The following is a 19,885-nucleotide window of genomic DNA, read 5'->3' on the forward strand; positions in this document are numbered from 1 at the left end:
TTAAAATATTACAACAATTTATTATACCAGTGTATAGAGTTCATACCAATATATATTTATAAATAAATACGTCTTTGATTCGCTTGTGTAAAAGTTTATAACATCATATTTATACGACCCTTCATGATAAGGCCAAAACAAAACAACAAATACAACATGGGGTTTATATAAATAAAGTTTACAAAAGAAGATAACTAATGTAAAAGCTAAGAAACATGTTTTAGGGTGAATCGCAAGTCGTGAATAGAGGTGGTGGGTGGTGAATAGGTGACATTCAGGCACATTTGTTGTTTATTCTTTGATATTATGTGGGCGATGGATGGATAGGATAACAAAAAAAAAAGAGTTATTTCTTTAGATTGCACTTGGATACAGATAACTCGATTTCTGTATGACTTGATCGTAGTAAAAAAGTTGATTGTCATTTATAACAAAAATATAGCAAGAAAAGAAAAGAGAAGTACAATTATTGAATGCACAAAAAAAAGTGACTTTCTTTTTCACAAATTGATTGTAACAATTTGACATAAAGAAATAACTCAAACTACTTAGCAATGCAGTCAACTACCACACTAGATTGTGGGTCTGTACTAGGAAAAGAGAAAGAGACTGCAAGAGATTGTCAGAGACTGTAAAGAAAATCAGAGACTGTAAGTGAAAGAGACTGCAAGAGATTGTCAGAGACTGAAAGGAAGTTTTGAGACTGTGAATGATATTCAGAGATTGCAAGGGTAAGTCAGAGATTATAAGAGATTGTCAGAGACTGTAAAGGTAAGAAAAGAGACTGTTAGGGATGAAACTACAAGTGTAATCAGTAGCAGTGTTTTAAGATGACTTCTAACCCACTTCATTTGATGACTATCATCTTCTCACGCAATGCCAGGGACATTACACACCCAATAATATAGAATTGCGACGTGTGAACACAACTTTGAATTTGATTGTAAAAACAAATATTTTAAATGAGGTTTGACACTCTTGGGAATCACAAGAAACAATGCAAAATACTGTTTCCTTCTTTTCAGCTCTAATATAAAATCAACAACAAACAAAGAAATCATATTTAAAAAAAAAGAAATAACACAGAGTTATAATTAGTACCCCCAAAGTAGGTCAGAAAAGAGTGTTTAACAACCATAAAATCACAAGAGATGTTATTTATTATGTATAACTAACATAACAAAGAGACGCGATGTCCTTGTAACAAAGGTAACAACGCAGAGACGAGAAGTCATTATAAATATTAATCATAACAACAAACAAACGCGAGATGTCATGGTGTGGAATAAACATAAAGAAAAAAACAAAAGAGATATATATTCTCACTATTGCTGTTTATCAAAAAAAAAATATTTTTTTTCATAAATAGAATCAGTTTTAATCTACACAATTACTGATCCATTGAACAAAAATCAAACTACATAACCAGTTTTAAAAGAAAGACGAATTCGTTCAATAAGTTTTTAAAATGATACTCAAGATAACATGTTTTACTTTCAGCAGAGAATTGTACAACAAAAAAAAACAACACATAATTACATCAGCATATAACGCAGAATTTAATCTAAATATACACTGCCTATGTTTGTAAGGCAAGGATTTATTTAAGGCTACAATTATATAAACATATCGTATATAGATAGATAAATACAAGAAGGCATTTAAATGTATATAAAAAAGGTTAAATAAATGGATTTAAAAGAGTGAGGTGACCCATGCAACATTTGTTGAAAGAAAACGTCAGGGACTCAATGATGATGTACAAACGACATGTCCGATGACCTGCTCGGAACTTCACACATAACGTTTTTGTTTACCATTATTTGTAACATACTGGTATGTACATTTGCACACTAGCTCGTCTATGCAACACCACTTGTGCTTACGCAATTTAAAAAGTTCCTAATATGTCTTCCCTCATCAAAATTTCTTTGTTAATTGTTTAACACAATTATTTTACATGGTGTCAGAAGTGAGATTGAAATAAAAAAAATACTCAACAATAGGCAAAGAAATACATTTACCTATGTCTGCAGAGATTCCCATTAACTATTTTTATTATTTCATGCATAGAAACATACGAATGTTTTAAGTTCATGGTATTATGCAGTCTATGCTGAAAGTGAAAAACTGAGTGGTTGTTTAATTTGTCAGTTTTAAGAATTTAATTACAACACTTTTCTTTTACTCCCCAATTTTATCTTTCTGCCTCCTTATATAAAACAAAGAAACATATACATTTTTCTAACTAACTTTTTCTAATTACCATTTCCAACAAACTCTTGACAAGATATGGCCAAGATCTCAAGATCAAATCTAATTATTAAGACTAGATTTTAGTGGAAATCTTACACGAAAAAGATTAGGGTATGCTGTCCGGTTAATTTATGCATGGCGCAAATCACTACAAAGATCATGGGATAACCCTTTTTACTTATTATAGGGTAATAAATTGTTCAGTTTTGTTCATAGTTCGGGAACCCAGTGGCTGTCTGGTTTTCTTGTTTATTTCTTATCACAATAATTTGAAAGAATGTCAAGTAAACATTTTTGTTTCGAGCTGTGGAGAGTAGGGTGAAAGATAAGTGTGGATCTAGCCACAAAAATCACAGGCTTATATTTGGAAAATAATTCAGAAATCTTTTCTCAAAACTAGGCTTCAATGATTTCCAAGCCCTTGTTGAAAACCCTGAATCTAATGACGAAACGAAAAAAAAGTAACAATGTTTTGTTATTTTCAGAGTTTCGAAAAAGAACTATGTTGCAGTGTTTCAGTGATAGAGAGTCGACTTCTTGTTTATCAAGGATGAACAAAAAGTCATTATGCAAGAACGTGTATTTTCTTGAAAAACTTTTGCCTAATAGCAGCACTACCAAAACCAAAAGAAGAAAAGAAAATGAAATTGAGTAGAAAAAGGGAGGAATTCGTATTTTAAAAACTTTCTCATATTGTATTACAATGATTTAAAAAGATTGATAAAACTGAGACATTGTTTTTCTTGATATTACCTTCAACCTGTGCAGTTTTTTGTTATGTTATTGCATCCATTGTCAGGTGCACATTGAACTGTCATGACCAAGTAAATAGAATACACATTTGTCTTTGGGGGTTCAAGTACACACGTGTTTAAGCTGATTCACCCCCATCACTCCAAGAAGACCATCTTGCATTCCAATTGGCCCTGGGATTGTGAGCAAGTGGAAGACCGCGGCCGAACTGGCTGGCTCGAATGTCCCTAAAACGGCCCTGGCTTTCCCCTGCCGACTGTCTTCCAGCGATATCGGAGCCCGAATAAGGGAAGCGCGCATCTGGTGGGTATATGGACTCCTGGTAAGCTAGACTGCTTTGACGTTTGAGTTGGCTTGGCTGCCTGGACACCCTGGGGAGTCTCAGGGTTTCGAAACGCCCATATAGAGCCGGCTGTAAAGGAGCAGCTCCATCAAGAGGTGACTGTCGGGTCTCAAAGTCACTTTCATCGCTTGAAGTTGGCGATTTTTTGCTGATGTGAAGAAATAAGTACAACATTTCTTTAATATGCTTGCTTTTAACGAAATGTAGCATATACTATATTGAGGCTTAAATGGATAGGCCTATTATTGTTGTAAGTAAAATAAACTTTTGATCCTACAGTAGAGATCCTAGAATTATGCGCATACCTTTAAACTATTTTTATTTCATTCTCTAATGTCTATAATTTATTTTTCATTTTTTTTCCCATTAGAGTACAGTAGTAGATTATAAATAGTCATTAAGCCGTGGATATATTTCTTGGAACCTTTAGACTTCTATAGGAAATAAGGACAGATCCTTCCAAAAGGATCCCAGTATCAATGATTTCGTTCGTATACAATAGAGGACAATGGACGACCTGTGACCGTCAAGTTTAGACAGTTTATGAACAATGTTAATGTGAATTGTGTAAGCCGGGAGCTTACGTTTTCATCTTACGGGTTATGTAATCTCTTCTCGAGAATAAAAACATAAAAAACTGTGGATCAATCTACCATCTGTATCTTTAAGTATTTCAGATTGAGAAAATTTAGGCAAGTCATCGTGTGTACACAATTCATTTTTAAGTGGTGTCAGTGGACCGAAACGATGAATCGATGACTCGGTCTCGTATTGGTATGTACTTAAATACGTTGATTGTTTTTCATATGGAGGTCAAAAGTTTTCCATTTATATATATATATATTTATTTAAAGCAAGGGAATTTCTATTCTTCCCCAATATTTTCATTAAAGTGGCATTGTGTCGTTAGAAAGCACATGTTAGTACTAAGTTTAGTACTAAGTAAGTACTAGGTGGAGTAAAAGGTCCACGGAAGAAAGCGAGCTTAAAGGAGAAAGAAAACGTTTATGTCACACCTGAGAGCTTTCAACGTGGACCCTGCCACCTGCGAGACGGAAGCTAATGATTGTGGCTATTGACACAGGCTCTTGCAGGAATAGCTCACTCAGTGCAGCGAACATTCCGGAATCACATAGGTCTAGTCATACACACGCGAAGAGGCACAAAACTACAGCCCTCAGCCACCTTGACGACAAAAGTAGTCGTCATCTCATATGCATTCGAGTTTACAGCTCTCAAAGTATAGGGAATTCACACATTAAATAATCTCTACCCGAGAGGAGAACTGAATCACACCATCAATGAACGTCCGTGTTTAATTAGTGTTTATCATGTTTTTTTTTTTCCATTAATAAAGAAGATTATTAATCCGGACTAAGTTAAGAACTTAAGAGATGAAAGAATGTGTTGACCACTTACTGACGTCGTCGCCTGTACACAATGGCCAGCACGATAAGGATGGTGAGAATAATGGCAGCCAGCCCAACGCTGACAGCAATGGCGATGATCTCATTGACTCCAAGGGCCAGTTTCTCTACGGCCACTGCACAGTCCTGTCCACTGTAGACATACTTGTCACTGGACTTGCACCTGCAGCAACACACACACACATAAAATGTTAGGCAAAATTTAATTTAAGACTCAATGGATTTGCAAACAAATGATTTCAATAAAAAGATAAATACGCCTAAATAACGGAAATGGCGGATTAGAGACTTAAACAGGGATCAGTCAATGGTATCCATGACCGATTCATGCCATCCATTCCACATTCTGTAAAGGCGCAAGGGAAGGAGCGCGTGTATAAATGGGTTCCTAGCATATGGAATAAGTTTCTGAGTATTTCATTAGCTTGTGATTTGTATTTGTTAAGTTTTGGTATGGCTATAAGGTATATAGTTGGGTAGTTTTAGAAAATGAAGTTTTTCTGCCTTTTTTGCATTCCCTAGTGTGTAACTTTTGTTTATGTCAACATTTATTTTATCTTAATTTTTATTGATAAATAATTGGTGAAAAAAAAAGTATATACCCACTAATAGACGCGAAAAAAGGCAGAAAAACTTCATTTTCTAAAACTCTTGGCACTGTTTATCAAACTTTGTAGCAATGAAAAATGAATAAACAGGAAACACATAGATTTGATATGTGCACTAGAATACTATAGGCTTTTATTGAAAGAATATGGTGACTTGAATGCAATGAATTTAAGATATGCTCCGAGAAGACTACGAACAAAGAACAAGGATTGGGGCCGTGACAACAAGGCGAGTCAGATTCATATTTCTTTATCTCACACTAACAGAATTTCATTGTTACAGTGAATAGAATATAATGCAATCAATCAAATCAACCATCATATCTTTTAACCAGTACTGCCCAATCTTTTGTTTTTCGTCCAAGGGGCCAAATAAATTTCCTTCACATTTGTCAAGGGCTGAGTAAAAAAAAAAACCAGTCCGTTGGATCATCTGAGGCTTTACTGTGGGAAGAAGTGTCGAGAGGCCGGATAGTATAGCGCCACGGGCCGAATCTGAACCGCGGGTCTTAGTTTGGGCGTCACAGTCTATAGGAATTATCACAGTGAGGAAAGAAATTTTCCCGATGACAACAGTTAATGCCTTGTTTAAACTTGAACATGCCCTAGTCTACTTGAGATATGGAACCTTTTTGGGACCCTTTAATATAATATTATAGGTCCAGATATTATATGTCAATGCAAAATATTTCTTGGGTGTTCTAAGCTAGAGCTTGTGTTGTGTAACAGGACTTCCAACAATTTAATAAAAATGACCAAGACGAGCAGAAACCCTAAACACAAAAAGAACTTGGTTTGCTCCTTAGAGGCATTCCCCAACATCAACTCACAACTCAGAAAACTTACTTGCACTGTGGATTGTTGAATGTGTTGATAAAGCACTCTGCGTTCTCTGGGCATGTGTAGTTGGAACACAGGCTGTGGCATTCAAGCCTCATTGTTGCTTGGTTGAATGTACAAAACTGCGAAAGGTCACAAGCACTGGGAGCCGAACAAGGGTCATTATTTACTTTTGTGGCCATTGCCGCCGCTGTAACAATGTAGGAACAGGATATTATTTTAAAGGAAGAAAAGAATTATGGTTGTGACCTAAATTCTAAAATATTAGCTTCGATTTGTGGACACCCCCTTTTTTTTAAAATAAGAGAACCTCATTCTCTGATTCTGAAAAGCTTAATCCCATAATAATAATAATAAAAAATAATAATTACTAGAATTATAATTATGAGAGTAATAATCGTAATAATAGACATATGTGAGAAACTTTTCAAATACAATATTGTTACCACATTAAGAAGGGAGGTTAATCTAATGTGCATTTTCGCAGGAAATAAAAATTCCGCTATGAGCTCTTTAAAGTGAAAGACATGCCGAAAGATAAGCATTAAATTGATAGAAATGTCTTTCTGTTTCAAAGAGGTAGGCTACTTGTCTAATTATGCAATTCATTGGATAAGCTTCCTAGGCTAATGATCAGTTTTGATTTACACAAGACAAAATGTTCAGCTTTTCCAAAGCTACGATTTGGATATCACTGAGGCCTGAAGAGGAACAGATGATACTAGATTGTCTAGAATAGTCTAGATCTACTCATCTACATCTACATGTTCATGTTGACAATGGCAATGTTGGTAACAATGGAATATGATAAAGATGTAATATACTTTTATATAGGCTAGTCATAATTGTGATTTAGAATGTTATATTTTTGTATCTAGACTTATTATAGATCTATACGATTTAATTTAGACCTAGATCCAGAGGTCTACTATCTATACGTGAACCGTATTTTAACGACAGCACCCTTGCATACTAGTCTTACTAGATCTAGAACGATGTCATATGTGAGTCTAAATTGATCAAGTTTTAAATTATTATGAAATTACATGGATTTCTTCATTTCAAATTTCACTATGCGATGTCAATGCGGGAAAATTACTCTTTATAATTCCTTTTATGAATACAAACAGTTTACACAGAGTTACAACGGCACACCAGAGGCTTTGGACTATTGTAATGTTTTACCAACCCAAGAAAATAAAAAAAAAAAAAATAACATTGCCTTTCAAAAGCTACCTGCATCTAGATCTACTACGCAATAACTACAAGTATCGTAAGTCTACCAGCTCTTTCAGTGATGGTTAAAATGGTATGTAGCCTATAATTATTATTTTTTTTACAAAGCTCTGTCTGTCTGTTTGGTAAAAAGATTATACACTATTTTTTTCTCCCACACCCATACTCAGATCAAGCTGAAATTTAGCTCAATTCTTTCTTTTACCTGACAAAACAAGAATCAATAAAAGGATAACCGATTAGTGAATTAACTATTGGTATTTATTATTTTGTTTCATAACTCGAACAACGGAACGAAATTGTACTTGACTGATGTGAGGGTGTTGAATTAGTCCATTTATACATTTGTAGAGAGAAAAATTTAAAACTAACAATAGATAACTATAAAACCTTCTATTTTTATAAGCTTTTTCCTGGCACAGTGGTTGATGTATAAACTTGAGGAGACTTTAGTCTTCGAGTTCGAATTCAGGCCGTTCAACTTTTTTCTTTTACAAATGCATTTAAAAAACGATCACGGAAATATTCACCCAGAGCCCCTCTTCTTTTCCAGCCGTCCCTTTCCCAACTGATACTGTATAAGCGTCTTATCAAAACTTTTCACGATTTATTTGTTAGTTTGAGTGAACTTCAAGTAATATCTTGTTTATAGACTTACCGCTTTTTATCTGTGCGGGAAAAGTGAAGCTTAAATAGTCAGAGTCTATCCCGGGAGTGTTAGATAATGCCATTTGGACATCTTTTAGTTCATTTTTGAGTTTTTCAGCGTCAAATTGTTTTTTTGTTTGATTGAGTATGACGTTGAACTTTACAATAATACTTCCAGGCCTGTGACGAAGTACAGAGATCAGAGAGTTACTATTAGTCATGGACACAATAAATGGTTAACCACACTATATATCTATGCTAACATATGCCACACCAACGGCTATTCTGGTCATATCTTTTACTCTCCAGAGATTTTGAACGATATTGAAAAACGTTCTCGACAAATAGAGCTTCTATAAACTTATTTCACCCACCCCCCTGTCTATCATTATCATCATCATCATCATCAAACTTCATTTTAGTGAGAGCCTGGGAGGTTCAAATCCTTTCTTACAAAAGTCCTGGACAGAAACCTTGCTGTTGTGTGTTGTACATGTATGCATGCTATGTACAAGTCAAGGCTTTATGGTTTCTCAGACCTGTCAGGGCGAAGATCAGCAAGTCTGGGGCAGTTGGAAAGAATATGAGACACGGTTTCCACTTCTCTCCCTCCCACCTCCCGTGAGTCGAAGTTTGACCCGAAACGTTCAAAATGCGAACCAACGATGAGGGGATCAACTTGCACTGCACTATATAGTAGCAGGTTCGGGGCTGGCTGCCTCCCCCGCGGTGGGGGGGGGGCCTTGATGTGTCCTAGAGTCTCTACACTTCTCTGAAGTTTTGGGTTTTGTCCCAGCAATCAAACAACATATTTATCGTTTGAATTGTTGCCAGAGCAGGTACCCCCCCCCCCAAAGAGTTAGAGATGATGGCTGTGTATCAGACAACGAAAAATAAAAATATTTGAAGAGCCAAAATGTTACAGAAATATTGTTGTAACTCTATACACCAATATTTATGGTGAAATCCAGCACACTGATTCGGGCCGAGACATTATTGTTATGAAAAAGTGATTGCGGCTTGTGTTCAAATAGATGAGATGAAATGAGAGTTATTGAAGTTGAAATGGAGAAAGAGACGCTTTTCTTTCTGCAGGGTATCTGTCCTGTTACGACATTTTCGCTGTTGAAAGCTTACTTGTTTTAGAGAAGGTATTCCTAGGCAGATGGAGACTTGTTTGTATGGCTGTGGATCCATGCTACATTTGTTCCTATCATTCCTGTAGTACTCCTGACCAGTTGAAACACTCAACAGTTTTAGTTGTTGCTGTGTAACGGATGTATGTGTGAGTTGCATTTGATGTATTTCTACAGTACCTTGATAACAATTCTAGATGCTTGTGTTTACTGTATGGTGTATACTGTATGGTGTATTACAGATGCGAGTTCTACTACTAAGACATGCACCGTCACAAACACAGAAGTAAAGGGTCAATGCCCATTGTCCAGTAACTAAGTTCACTCGCGATGAAGTCAATAACGAAACTTGAATACAGAATGGGCCACAGTCCAGTCAGTAACTAAAAACGATGTTATCCCTTCATGAGCCTAGCAGGAACTGTCCTAAACGTCTTCATCAATAATCTCTAACCCAATGCCTATGTGGTCACTAAAAATGTCGCCTTCAAAGTTTGTCTACTACAGTGCGTCTCTTACTAAACTAAGTGTCTAACAGGAGGTTCCAGATTAGATTAGCAAAAGAACTAGTGAACCTACAGATTGTACTGCTGGGATGAGCTGAAACTCGAAGACTCTGATTTTATGTTTTTTCATCGTTCGTTGTAAGTAAAATTCACCATTAACTCTGATTTCCTTTTGTTTAGTTGAAAAAGAAAACTTCTAAACATAGACACTTATAGTTGACTAGTACAGAATCATTGTGTAGAAGCCGACTCAAATCGTTCAGGTTCTATTGATGTGCGCTGTGGTAGAGATCATTCCGACCATAGCAAATGGCCAGGCTTTCATCTCATTTCATTCACTTCATCTCATTTCATTCATTTCATTCCTTCCATTCATTTAATCTCATTTCATTCACTTCATCCCATTTCATTCATTTTATTTTCATTTCATTCATATCATCTCATTTGTTGGGTTTGACTCACAAAATGTACAAACTATAACTAATTTATTGTACACACACGTATATGTATAGAGTATATCTATAAAAGTGGTTGAATCACTTACAAAAATTGTGTGATGTCTATTCTATCGAAGTTTTGCAAATCTTTGAATTTAGCTTGTAGCTGGGGAAAGGAAGAAAAAAAAAGACAAAAAAAAAATCGATTTAGTTTGTATACTTTAAAGAATAAAAAGCCATAAATTACGTTGTCCTCGTTGGGGGTTATGTTGATGTACTTTGATTCTGGGTAGGGTGACTGTTGCTTTTTTTTTGCTGTCCATAGAATGAGTTATGTTATATACCATAAAGTTTGGCTTGCATTACGATGTATTGAGTTTGTTTCAATTTCATATTTTCACTTTCCATGTACGTGTGATTTATTTCGTATCAATAGATTTACAGTGAGGAATTATTTCTTTATTAGTCGTATTTCAAAATTAGACAAATATATGTATCGCCAGATAGTGTACTTTATATAGCCTACGATACCTTAAACATTTTGAAGAACTAAACCTACCTGTTCAGTGTAATTCTGATTGGTCTGTAAATAGAGTTCGGAGGTCGAGTTATACAAATCTTCACTAAAGTTGTCAGTAAACTTGACGAAGAAGGGCAACTCTACAACACCTCCATCTGAAAAAGAGTACAAAATGTCATTACCTTAGGAATAAGTAAAACAAAACAAAATAAAAAAGCAAGATAATTACGTCATACGCATTTCATTTGTCAATCTAGTCATGCATGTTAATACATGGCTTGAACTCTGCTAGTTCGTTGGTTTTCCTGGCTGATCCACTCTCTAATGGCACTAAGGAAGAAGGAGGCCTTATACGATTTTATCCTAGCTTAAGGAATAAGAAATGTGCGTCTAGCTTTGCCCGGGTACGCTGTTCTGCCTCACCGTGGCACCCGGGTGGAAACGGTTGCTTGAGGGGGCAACTAGGCTAAATGAATGGCGAAACATAATTCCCGTGGGGATGCCCACGGGTAGACGAGAGTCCATGCCCACGGGTAGACGAGAGTCCACCTCTTGCACGGGCGGATTTGCAAAAAAGTCCCCACAACCTGTCACACACCCATGCGCTGTTCCTCAAAGGGACCGTTACATAAATGGCGAGTCCCCAACGGTTAGCTTGGTATAATGAAGGAAAATGGTGGAGGCTCCCGGTGTCCTCGGCCTTCGGCCATGTGCAGCCAAGCATGCGTCGGGGGCCAAAGGCATTGGAAATAGCAATGCTTTACATAGGCATTGACTCGGGTCTCTCTCAAACAGAACTGTGTTCCCACATGTTTTTTTTTTCAAACTTTGAGCTCGAAGAGCCTTCGGCTCAGCTCATAAGACGATCAAACGGCGTCTAGCTTTGTGTCTTTCTGAGTATTTCGTTAAGTTTTTTTTTTTTATTTATATATTATAGTTTGGTGTTTTACGTATTATAGCTACTTTTACTTTGTATTCTTCTACCCTGAAGTCTCTCTACATTTAGTGTTTTTACTCATTCTTGTCAATTAGAAACAGTAGTGGGCATAAGAGTTTATTATTGGTGCTTGTTCTCTTCCTATAAGAAAATCTTAAAACCATTGATGTCATGAGCCATTAATGTCAAAGTATTTTAGCTTTTTAAGCAGGCTATGGGGGTGAACTTTGTCGAATGCCTTAGAAAAGTCGAATAAAATTGCATCTATTTGCTTATTATTATTTAATCCCTTCGGAAAATCATGAATTAATCCTATAAGTTGAGTTTTACATAACCTATGTAACCTAGTCATGATGGTATGGAGTGAGGACATTAAGGGATTTTATGATGTTTTTACATATTATGTGTTCTAGTATTTTACACGTGAAGCTGGTGAGTGATACTAGTCTGTAGTTCCCTGGATAAGATTTTTCTCCTTTTTTAAATAGGGGGTTGACATTAGCTTCTTTCCAGTCCCTAGGTACCCTGCCCTGATTAAATGATGCCTGAAAAAGTACTTTGAACACTGGTGCTAGCTCGTGGCCTAGTTCTTTGAGCAATCCAGCTAAAATACAATCAGGTCCAGAAGCTTTATTTGGGTTTATGCTAGATAATAGATTTTAGATCCCTTTTTCTTGTATATTTATATCTCCCATGTTTTCTACTTGGTTTAAATTTATTAATATGTGTTTGTCTCCTGTGGCTCAGAATGCTGATGCAAAATATTTTTTCAAAATGTTTATATATAGTTGCCAAAGTAACTAAAAGTTAGCGTGCTTCAGAGAGTTACATGCTGATCAACCTTAACTAATTTACTAAGACAGTGAGAACATGATCCTTCATAAATGATACATAAATCATAATACTGCATTAAAAAAAAGTATAAATGACACTCTACTATACACACCTCACGAGTTATCTATCTGACTATTAAAGTTCTACGTCTATAAAGCACTAAACGTATACAAAAGTACAAACTAAACAATCATTATTATTATTATTGGCCTCCTTCAGTCGTAGAACGACTATGGTTCATCTCAGAGCACACTTCCTCATGTGGCTGTGGAGCCCTATTTTGGAGAGACACTCGCGTCCACAAATAGCGCAGGTTAGGGTTAGCTTTTGCTTCGGTGGTAGAGGAGCTGGTCATTTTTCGGATTGTAAGTTTTTCTTCCTGAGCTGAGACCCATGTTCTTTCACTGTCCATAGCTTTCTTGTTCAGTCTCTCTTCCTCTGGTGCGGTCTAGAGCTATGTCTTCCCAATGGTCAGTATTGATGTTCACTGATTTGAGGTTCCGTTTTATTACATCTATGTAACGGAGAACATGTCCAAGCCAGCGCAAAAAGGCGTTGTTTGAGGTCTGTAAAGATGCTGGAAATACATGATCTTAGTATTGCACATTTTTTCTTTCCAGTTTTCTTGCATAACGCATGCCTTGTAGACTTCCATTTTGGTCACCGTAGTTAGCTTCTGGTTTTCTCAATTTCTTGGCCTGAGTCTAGCGATGGTCGAGGCAGCCTCCCTGTGCGTTTTTTCTTTATCTCTTCTAGAGACAGGCCATCTTTAATTGTGGATCCCAGATAGCAGAATTCGTTTACGGCGTCCAGCTTATTATCGTCTATGAGGATGGAGGGTGGTGCTGTAGCAGGTGGTCCCATAACATTTGTTTTCCTCGTGCTAATAGTCAAGCCATATTCTTTTCAGGCCTGAGAGAAGCGGGACATTAGTGACTAAAGTTCCTCTTGCGTGTGTGCCACTACCGCTGCGTCATCTGCGAATAACATGTCTCTTACGAGGGTGGTTCTGATTTTAGTTTTGGCCCTCAGTCTGGCAATATTTAGGAGTTTGCCATCAAATCTGGAATGGAGATAGATGCCTTCGGTGGATTTGTCAAATGCGTTGTGGATTATCAGTGAAAATAGTATTCCAAAGAGTGTTGGGGCTAGCACACATCATTGTTTAACTCCGCTGTTTATACTGTAACTTTCGGAGCTGGCACCGTTGAATTGCACTGTACCCATCATATTTTGGTGGAAAGATACGATTACATTTAGTAGCTTGGGTGGACATCTGTAAAATTTTAAATAGGCCATCTCTGCTGACTAGATCGAAGGCCTTTGTCAGGTCAATGAACACAATATACAAAGGCATCTTTTGTTCTCTGCACTTTTCATGGAGTTGTGATGGAGAAAATCATGTCAATCGTGGATCTCCCTGAGCGAAAGCCGCATTGTGATTCTGGATAGACCCGATCAACGAATTTTTGTAACTGGGAAGTATCACTCGAGCAAAGACTTTGCATAAAATACTTAAGAGGGAGATTCCCCTGTAATTGTTGAAGTCGCTAGTGTCATCTATGTTCTTATAAAGTGTAATGATTTTAGTATCCCGCAGGTCTTGTGGCACAGCACCTTCTTGCCAACATTTGCGGAGCAGTTCGTGTAGAGGTTGGATTAGAATAATATTGAAAGCTTAAGATTCTATAGCAGGCTTAAAAAAACAACAATTCTAATCAAATCAAATCAAGAACTATTAAAAAGACAATTAAAAGAAATTCAATATATCTAAAAAAAAAAAAACAGAAACAAAACAAACTTACTTGAATTAACAAATATAATATCGTTTGAAGAACTAGTTGTAGTAGTTATAGTAGTTGTAGTAGTTGGGGTAGTTGTAGTAGTTGTAGGAGTAGTAGTAGTTGTAGTAGTTGGTGTAGTTGTAGTAGTTGGTGTGGTAGGTGTTGGTGTAGTTGGTATAGTAGTAGTTGGTTTAGTTGTAGTAGATGGTGTGGTAGGTGTTGGTGTGGTAGTAGTTGGTGTGGTAGTATTAGTTGGTGTAGTTGTAGTAGATGGTGTGGTAGGTGTTGGTGTGGTAGTAGTAGTTGGTGTGGTAGTAGTAGTTGGTGTGGTAGTAGTAGTTGGTGTAGTTGTAGTAGTTGGTGTGGTAGTAGTAGTTGTGGTAGTTGGTGTAGTAGTAGTAGTTGGTGTAGTTGTGGTACTTAGTGTGGTAGTAGTAGTTGGTGTAGTTGAAGTAGTTGGTATGGTAGTAGTACTTGGTGTGGTAGTAGTTGTTGTGGTAGTAGTAATTGGTGTGGTAGGAGTAGTTGGTGTAGTAGTAGTAGTTGGTGAAGTTGAAATAGTTGGTGTAGTCGTAGTAGTTGTAGTAGTTGGTGTAGTTGGTGTAGTAGTAGTAGTTGGTGTGGTAGTAGAAGTTGGTGTAGTTGTAGTAGTTGTTGTGGTAGTAGTAGTTGGTGTGGTAGTAGTAGTTGCTATATTTGTAGTACTTGGTGTGGTAGTAGTTGGTGTGGTAGTAGTGGTTGGTCTGGTAGTAAAAGTTTGTGTAGTTGTAGTAGTTGGTGTAGTTGTAGTAGTTGGTGTAGTTGTAGTAGTTGGTGTAGTTGTAGTAGTAGTTGTTGTGGTAGTAGTAGTTGGTGTCTTAGTAGTAGTTGGTATAGTTGTAGTACTTGGTGTGGTAGTAGTTGGTGTGGTAGTAGTGGTTGGTCTGGTAGTAGTAGTTTGTGTAGTTGAAGTAGTTGGTATAGTTGTAGTTCTTGGTGTGGTAGTAGTTGGTGTGGTAGTAGTGGTTTGTCTGGTAGTAGTAGTTTGTGTAGTTGTAGTAGTTGGTGTAGTTGTAGTAGTTGGTGTGGTAGTAGTATATGGTGTGGTAGTAGTAGTTGGTGTGGTAGTAGTAGTTGGTGTGTTAGTAGTAGTTGGTGTGCTAGTAGTAGTTAGTGTGGTAGTAGTTTGTGTTGTTGAAGTATTTGATGTAGTTGTAGTAGTTGGTGTAGTTGTGGTAGTTGGTGTGGTAGTAGTAGTTGGTGTAGTTGTAGTAGTTGGTGTGGTAGTAGTAGCTGGTGTAGTTGTAGTACTTGGTGTAGTAGTAGTAGTTGGTGTAGTTGTAGTACTTGGTGTGGTAGTAGTAGCTGGTGTAGTTGTAGTACTTGGTGTGGTAGTAGTAGCTGGTGTAGTTGTAGTAGTTGGTGTGGTAGTAGTAGTTGGTGTAGTTGTGGTACTTGGTGTGGTAGTAGTAGTTGTGGTAGTAGTAGTTGGTGTAGTTGAATTAGTAGTTGGTGTAGTTGTAGTTGTTGGTGTGGTAGTAGTAGTTGGTGTAGCTGTAGTAGTTGATGTGGTAGTAGTAGTTGGTGTGGTAGTAGTAGTTGGTGTAGTAGTAGTAGTTGGTGTGGTGGTAGTAGTTAATGTATTGGTAGTTGTTGGTGTAGTTGAAGTAGTTTTCGTGGTAGTAGTAGTTGGTGTGGTAGTAGTAGTTGGTATGGTAGTAGTTTGTGTTGTTGAAGTAGTTGGTGTAGTTGTAGTAGTTGGTGTAGTTGTGGTAGTTGGTGTGGTAGTAGTAGTTGGTGTGGTAGTAGTAGTTGGTGTGGTAGAAGTAGTTGGTGTAGTTGTAGTAGTTGGTGTGGTAGTAGTAGTTGGTGTGGTAGTAGTAGTTGGTGTAGTTGTGGTAGTTAATGTGGTAGTAGTACTTGGTGTGGTAGTAGTAGTTGGTGTAGTTGTAGTACTTGGTGTAGAAGTAGTAGTTGGTGTGGTAGTAGTAGTTGGTGTAGTTGTAGTAGTTGGTGTAGTAGTAGTAGTTGGTGTGGTATAAGTAGTTGGTGTAGTTGTAGTACTTGGTGTGGTAGTAGTAGTTGGTGTGGTTGTAGTAGTTGGTGTAGTTGTAATAGTTGGGGTAGTTGTAGTTGTTGGTGTAGTAGTAGTAGTTGGTGTGGTAGTAGTAGTTGGTGTAGTTGTAGTACTTGGTGTGGTAGTAGTAGTTAGTGTAGTTGTAGTACTTGGTGTAGTAGTAGTAGTTGGTGTAGTTAAAGTAGTTGGTGTAGTTGTAGTAGTTGGTATGGTAGTAGTAGTTGGTTTGGTAGTAGTAGTTAGTGTAGTAGTAGTAGTTGGTGTGATAGTAGTTTGTGTTGTTGAAGTAGTTGGTGTAGTTGTAGTAGTTGGTGTAATTGTGGTAGTAGGTGTGGTAGTAGTAGTTGGTGTAGTTGTAGTAGTTGGTGTGGTAGTAGTAGTTGGTGAGGTAGTAAAAGTTGGTGTGATAGTAGTAGTTGTTGTAGTTGTAGTACTTGGTGTGGTAGTAGTTGTTGGTGTAGTTGTAGTACTTGGTGTGGTAGTAGTAGTTGGTGTGGTAGTACTAGTTGGTGTAGTTGTAGTAGTTTGTGTAGAAGTAGTAGTTGGTGTGGTAGTAGTAGTTGGTGTAGTTGTAGTACTTGGTGTGGTAGTAGTAGTTGGTGTGGTAGTAGTAGTTGGTGTAGTTATAGTACTTAGTGTGGTAGTAGTAGTTGGTGTAGTTGTAGTACTTGGTGTGGTAGTAGTAGTTGGTGTAGTAGTAGTAGTTGGTGTAGTTGTAGTACTTGGTGTAGAAGTAGTAGTTGGTGTGGTAGAAGTAGTTGGTGTAGTTGTAGTAGTTGGTGTAGAAGTAGTAGTTGATGTGGTAGTAGTAGTTGGTGTAGTTGTAGTACTTGGTGTGGTAGTAGTAGTTGGTGTGGTAGTAGTACTTGGTGTGGTAGTAGTTGGTGTGGTAGTAGTAGTTGGTGTGGTAGTAGTAGTAGGTGTGGTGGTAGTAGTTGGTGTATTTGTAGTTGTTGGTGTAGTTGTAGTAGTTGGCGTGGTAGTAGTAGTTGGTGTGGTAGTAGTTTGTGTTGTTGAAGTAGTTGTTGTAGTTTTAGTAGTTGGTGTAGTTGTGGTAGTAGGTGTGGTAGTAGTAGTTAGTGTAGTTGTAGTAGTTGGTGTGGTAGTAGTAGTTGGTGTGGTAGTAGTAGTTGGTGTGGTAGTAGTAGTTGGTGTAGTTGTAGTACTTGGTGTGGTAGTAGTAGTTGGTGTAGTTGTAGTACTTGGTGTGGTAGTAGTAGTTGGTGTGGTAGTACTAGTTTGTGTAGTTGTAGTAGTTGGTGTAGAAGTAGTAGTTAGTGTGGTAGTAGTAGTTGTGGTAGTTGGTGTGGTAGTATTAGTTGGTGTAGTTGTAGTAGTTGGTGTTGTAGTAGTACTTGGTAAAGTTGTAGTAGTAGGTGTGGTAGTAGTAGTTGCTGTGGTAGTAGTAGTTGGTATAGTTGTAGTACTTGGTGTGGTAGTAGTAGTTGGTGTAGTTGTAGTAGTTGGTGTGGTAGTAGTAGCTGGTGTAGTTGTAGTACTTGGTGTCGTAGTAGTAGTTGGTGTGGTAGTAGTAGTTGTGGTAGTTGGTGTGGTAGTAGTAGTTGGTGAAGTTGTAGTAGTTGGTGTGGTAGTAGTAGTTGGTGTGGTAGTAGTAGTTGGTGTAGTTGTAGTAGTTGGTGTGGTAGTAGTAGTTGGTGTAGTTGTAGTAGTTGGTGTAGTTGTAGTTGTTGGTGTAGTAGTAGTAGTTGGTGTAGTAGTAGTAGTTGGTGTAGTTGAAGTAGTTAGTGTGGTAGTAGTAGTTGGTGTGGTAGTAGTACTTGGTGTAGTATTAGTAGTTGGTGTGGTGGTAGAAGGTGGTGTATTTGTAGTTGTTGGTGTAGTTGTAGTAGTTGGCGTGGTAGTAGTAGTTGGTGTGGTAGTAGTTTGTGTTGTTGAAGTAGTTGGTGTAGTTGTAGTAGTTGTAGTAGTTGTCGTAGTTGGTGTGGAAGTAGTAGTTGGTGTAGTTGTAGTAGTTGGTGTGGTAGTAGTAGTTGGTGTAGTTGTAGTAGTTGGTGTGGTAGTAGTAGTTGGTGTGCTAGTAGTAGTTGGTGTAGTTGTAGTACTTGGTGTGGTAGTAGTAGTTGGTAAAGTTGTAGTAGTTGGTGTGGTAGTAGTAGTTGGTGTGGTAGTAGTACTTGGTGTGGTAGTAGGTTGTGTAGTAGTAGTAGTTGGTGTAGTTGTAGTAGTTGGTGTAGAAGTAGTAGTTAGTGTGGTAGTAGTAGTTGGTGTAGAAGTAGTAGTTGGTGTGGTAGTAGTAGTTGGTGTAGTTGTAGTACTTGGTGTGGTAGTAGTAGTTGGTGTGGTAGTTGTACTTGGTGTGGTAGTAGTTGGTGTGGTAGTAGTAGTAGGTGTGGTGGTAGTAGTTGGTGTATTTGTATTTGTTGGTGTAGTTGTAGTAGTTGGCGTGGTAGTAGTAGTTGGTGTGGTAGTAGTTTGTGTTGTTGAAGTAGTTGTTGTAGTTGTAGTAGTTGGTGTAGTTGTGGTTGTAGGTGTGGTAGTAGTTAGTGTAGTTGTAGTAGTTGGTGTGGTAGTAGTAGTTGGTGTGGTAGTAGTAGTTGGTGTGGTAGTAGTAGTTGGTGTAGTTGTAGTACTTGGTGTGGTAGTAGTAGTTGGTGTGGTAGTACTAGTTGGTGTAGTTGTAGTTGTTGGTGTAGAAGTAGTAGTTGGTGTGGTAGTAGTAGCTGGTGTAGTTGTAGTACTTGGTGTGGTAGTAGTAGTTGGTGTGGTAGTAGTAGTTGTGGTAGTTGGTGTGGTAGTAGTAGTTGGTGTAGTTGTAGTAGTTGGTGTTGTAGTAGTACTTGGTGTAGTTGTAGTAGTTGGTGTGGTAGTAGTAGTTGCTGTGGTAGTAGTAGTTGGTGTAGTTGTAGTACTTGGTGTGGTAGTAGTAGCTGGTGTAGTTGTAGTACTTGGTGTCGTAGTAGTAGTTGGTGTGGTAGTAGTAGTTGGTGTGGTAGTAGTAGTTGGTGTAGTTGTAGTAGTTGGTGTGGTAGTAGTAGTTGGTGTGGTAGTAGTAGTTTGTGTAGTTGTAGTAGTTGGTGTGGTAGTAGTAGTTGGTGTAGTTGTAGTTGTTGGTGTAGTTGTAGTTGTTGGTGTAGTAGTAGTAGTTGGTGTAGTAGTAGTAAATGGTGTAGTTGTAGTAGTTGGTGTGGTAGTAGTAGTTGGTGTGGTAGTAGTAGTTGGTGTAGTAGTAGTAGTTGGTGTGGTGGTAGAAGTTGGTGTATTTGTAGTTGTTGGTGTGGTAGTAGTAGTTGCTGTGGTAGTAGTAGTTGGTGTAGTTGTAGTACTTGGTGTGGTAGTAGTAGTTGGTGTAGTTGTAGTAGTTGGTGTGGTAGTAGTAGCTGGTGTAGTTGTAGTACTTGGTGTCGTAGTAGTAGTTGGTGTGGTAGTAGTAGTTGTGGTAGTTGGTGTGGTAGTAGTAGTTGGTGTAGTTGTAGTAGTTGGTGTGGTAGTAGTAGTTGGTGTGGTAGTAGTAGTTGGTGTAGTTGTAGTAGTTGGTGTAATAGTAGTAGTTGGTGTAGTTCTAGTAGTTGTAGTTGTTGGTGTAGTTGTAGTTGTTGATGTAGT

At 37.7% G+C, this 19,885-nt stretch overlaps 2 protein-coding genes across 2 annotated transcripts in view; both read right to left on the reverse strand.

The window, feature by feature from the left end:
- LOC106066510 (uncharacterized) lies at positions 1–14,416 on the reverse strand. Its single transcript, XM_056014167.1, has 7 exons — positions 14,287–14,416; positions 10,750–10,865; positions 10,298–10,356; positions 8,122–8,291; positions 6,234–6,417; positions 4,772–4,942; positions 1–3,500 (listed from the first exon to the last, which is right to left on the reverse strand). The coding sequence occupies exons 4-7, from the start codon at positions 8,192–8,194 to the stop codon at positions 3,128–3,130; spliced, it is 801 nt and encodes a 266-aa protein (XP_055870142.1). The 5' UTR covers positions 8,195–8,291; positions 10,298–10,356; positions 10,750–10,865; positions 14,287–14,416; the 3' UTR covers positions 1–3,127.
- The window catches only part of LOC129923434 (mucin-2-like), a gene marked incomplete at its 5' end in the record, with an annotated part of 24,763 nt that continues 15,171 nt past the window's right edge, over positions 10,294–19,885 (reverse strand). The window contains 3 exons of the mRNA XM_056014338.1: positions 10,294–10,356; positions 10,750–10,865; positions 17,557–19,810. Of these exons, the coding sequence (XP_055870313.1) occupies positions 10,294–10,356; positions 10,750–10,865; positions 17,557–19,810 (2,433 nt within the window). The remainder of the gene's footprint in view (positions 10,357–10,749; positions 10,866–17,556; positions 19,811–19,885) is intronic.

The sequence above is a fragment of the Biomphalaria glabrata genome, chromosome 16, assembly GCF_947242115.1.
Source record: "Biomphalaria glabrata chromosome 16, xgBioGlab47.1, whole genome shotgun sequence".
NCBI classification, from domain to species: domain Eukaryota; kingdom Metazoa; phylum Mollusca; class Gastropoda; family Planorbidae; genus Biomphalaria; species Biomphalaria glabrata.

Coding starts and splice junctions, on each gene's coding strand:
- LOC106066510 (XM_056014167.1), bottom strand. CDS start 8,194: ATGGCATTATCTAACACTCCCGGGATAGACTCTGACTATTTAAGCTTC. Junction 6,418..8,121: donor TCCCGCACAGATAAAAAGCG/GTAAGTCTATAA, acceptor ACATTGTTACAG/CGGCGGCAATGGCCACAAAA. Junction 4,943..6,233: donor TTCAACAATCCACAGTGCAA/GTAAGTTTTCTG, acceptor GTGTTGCTGCAG/GTGCAAGTCCAGTGACAAGT.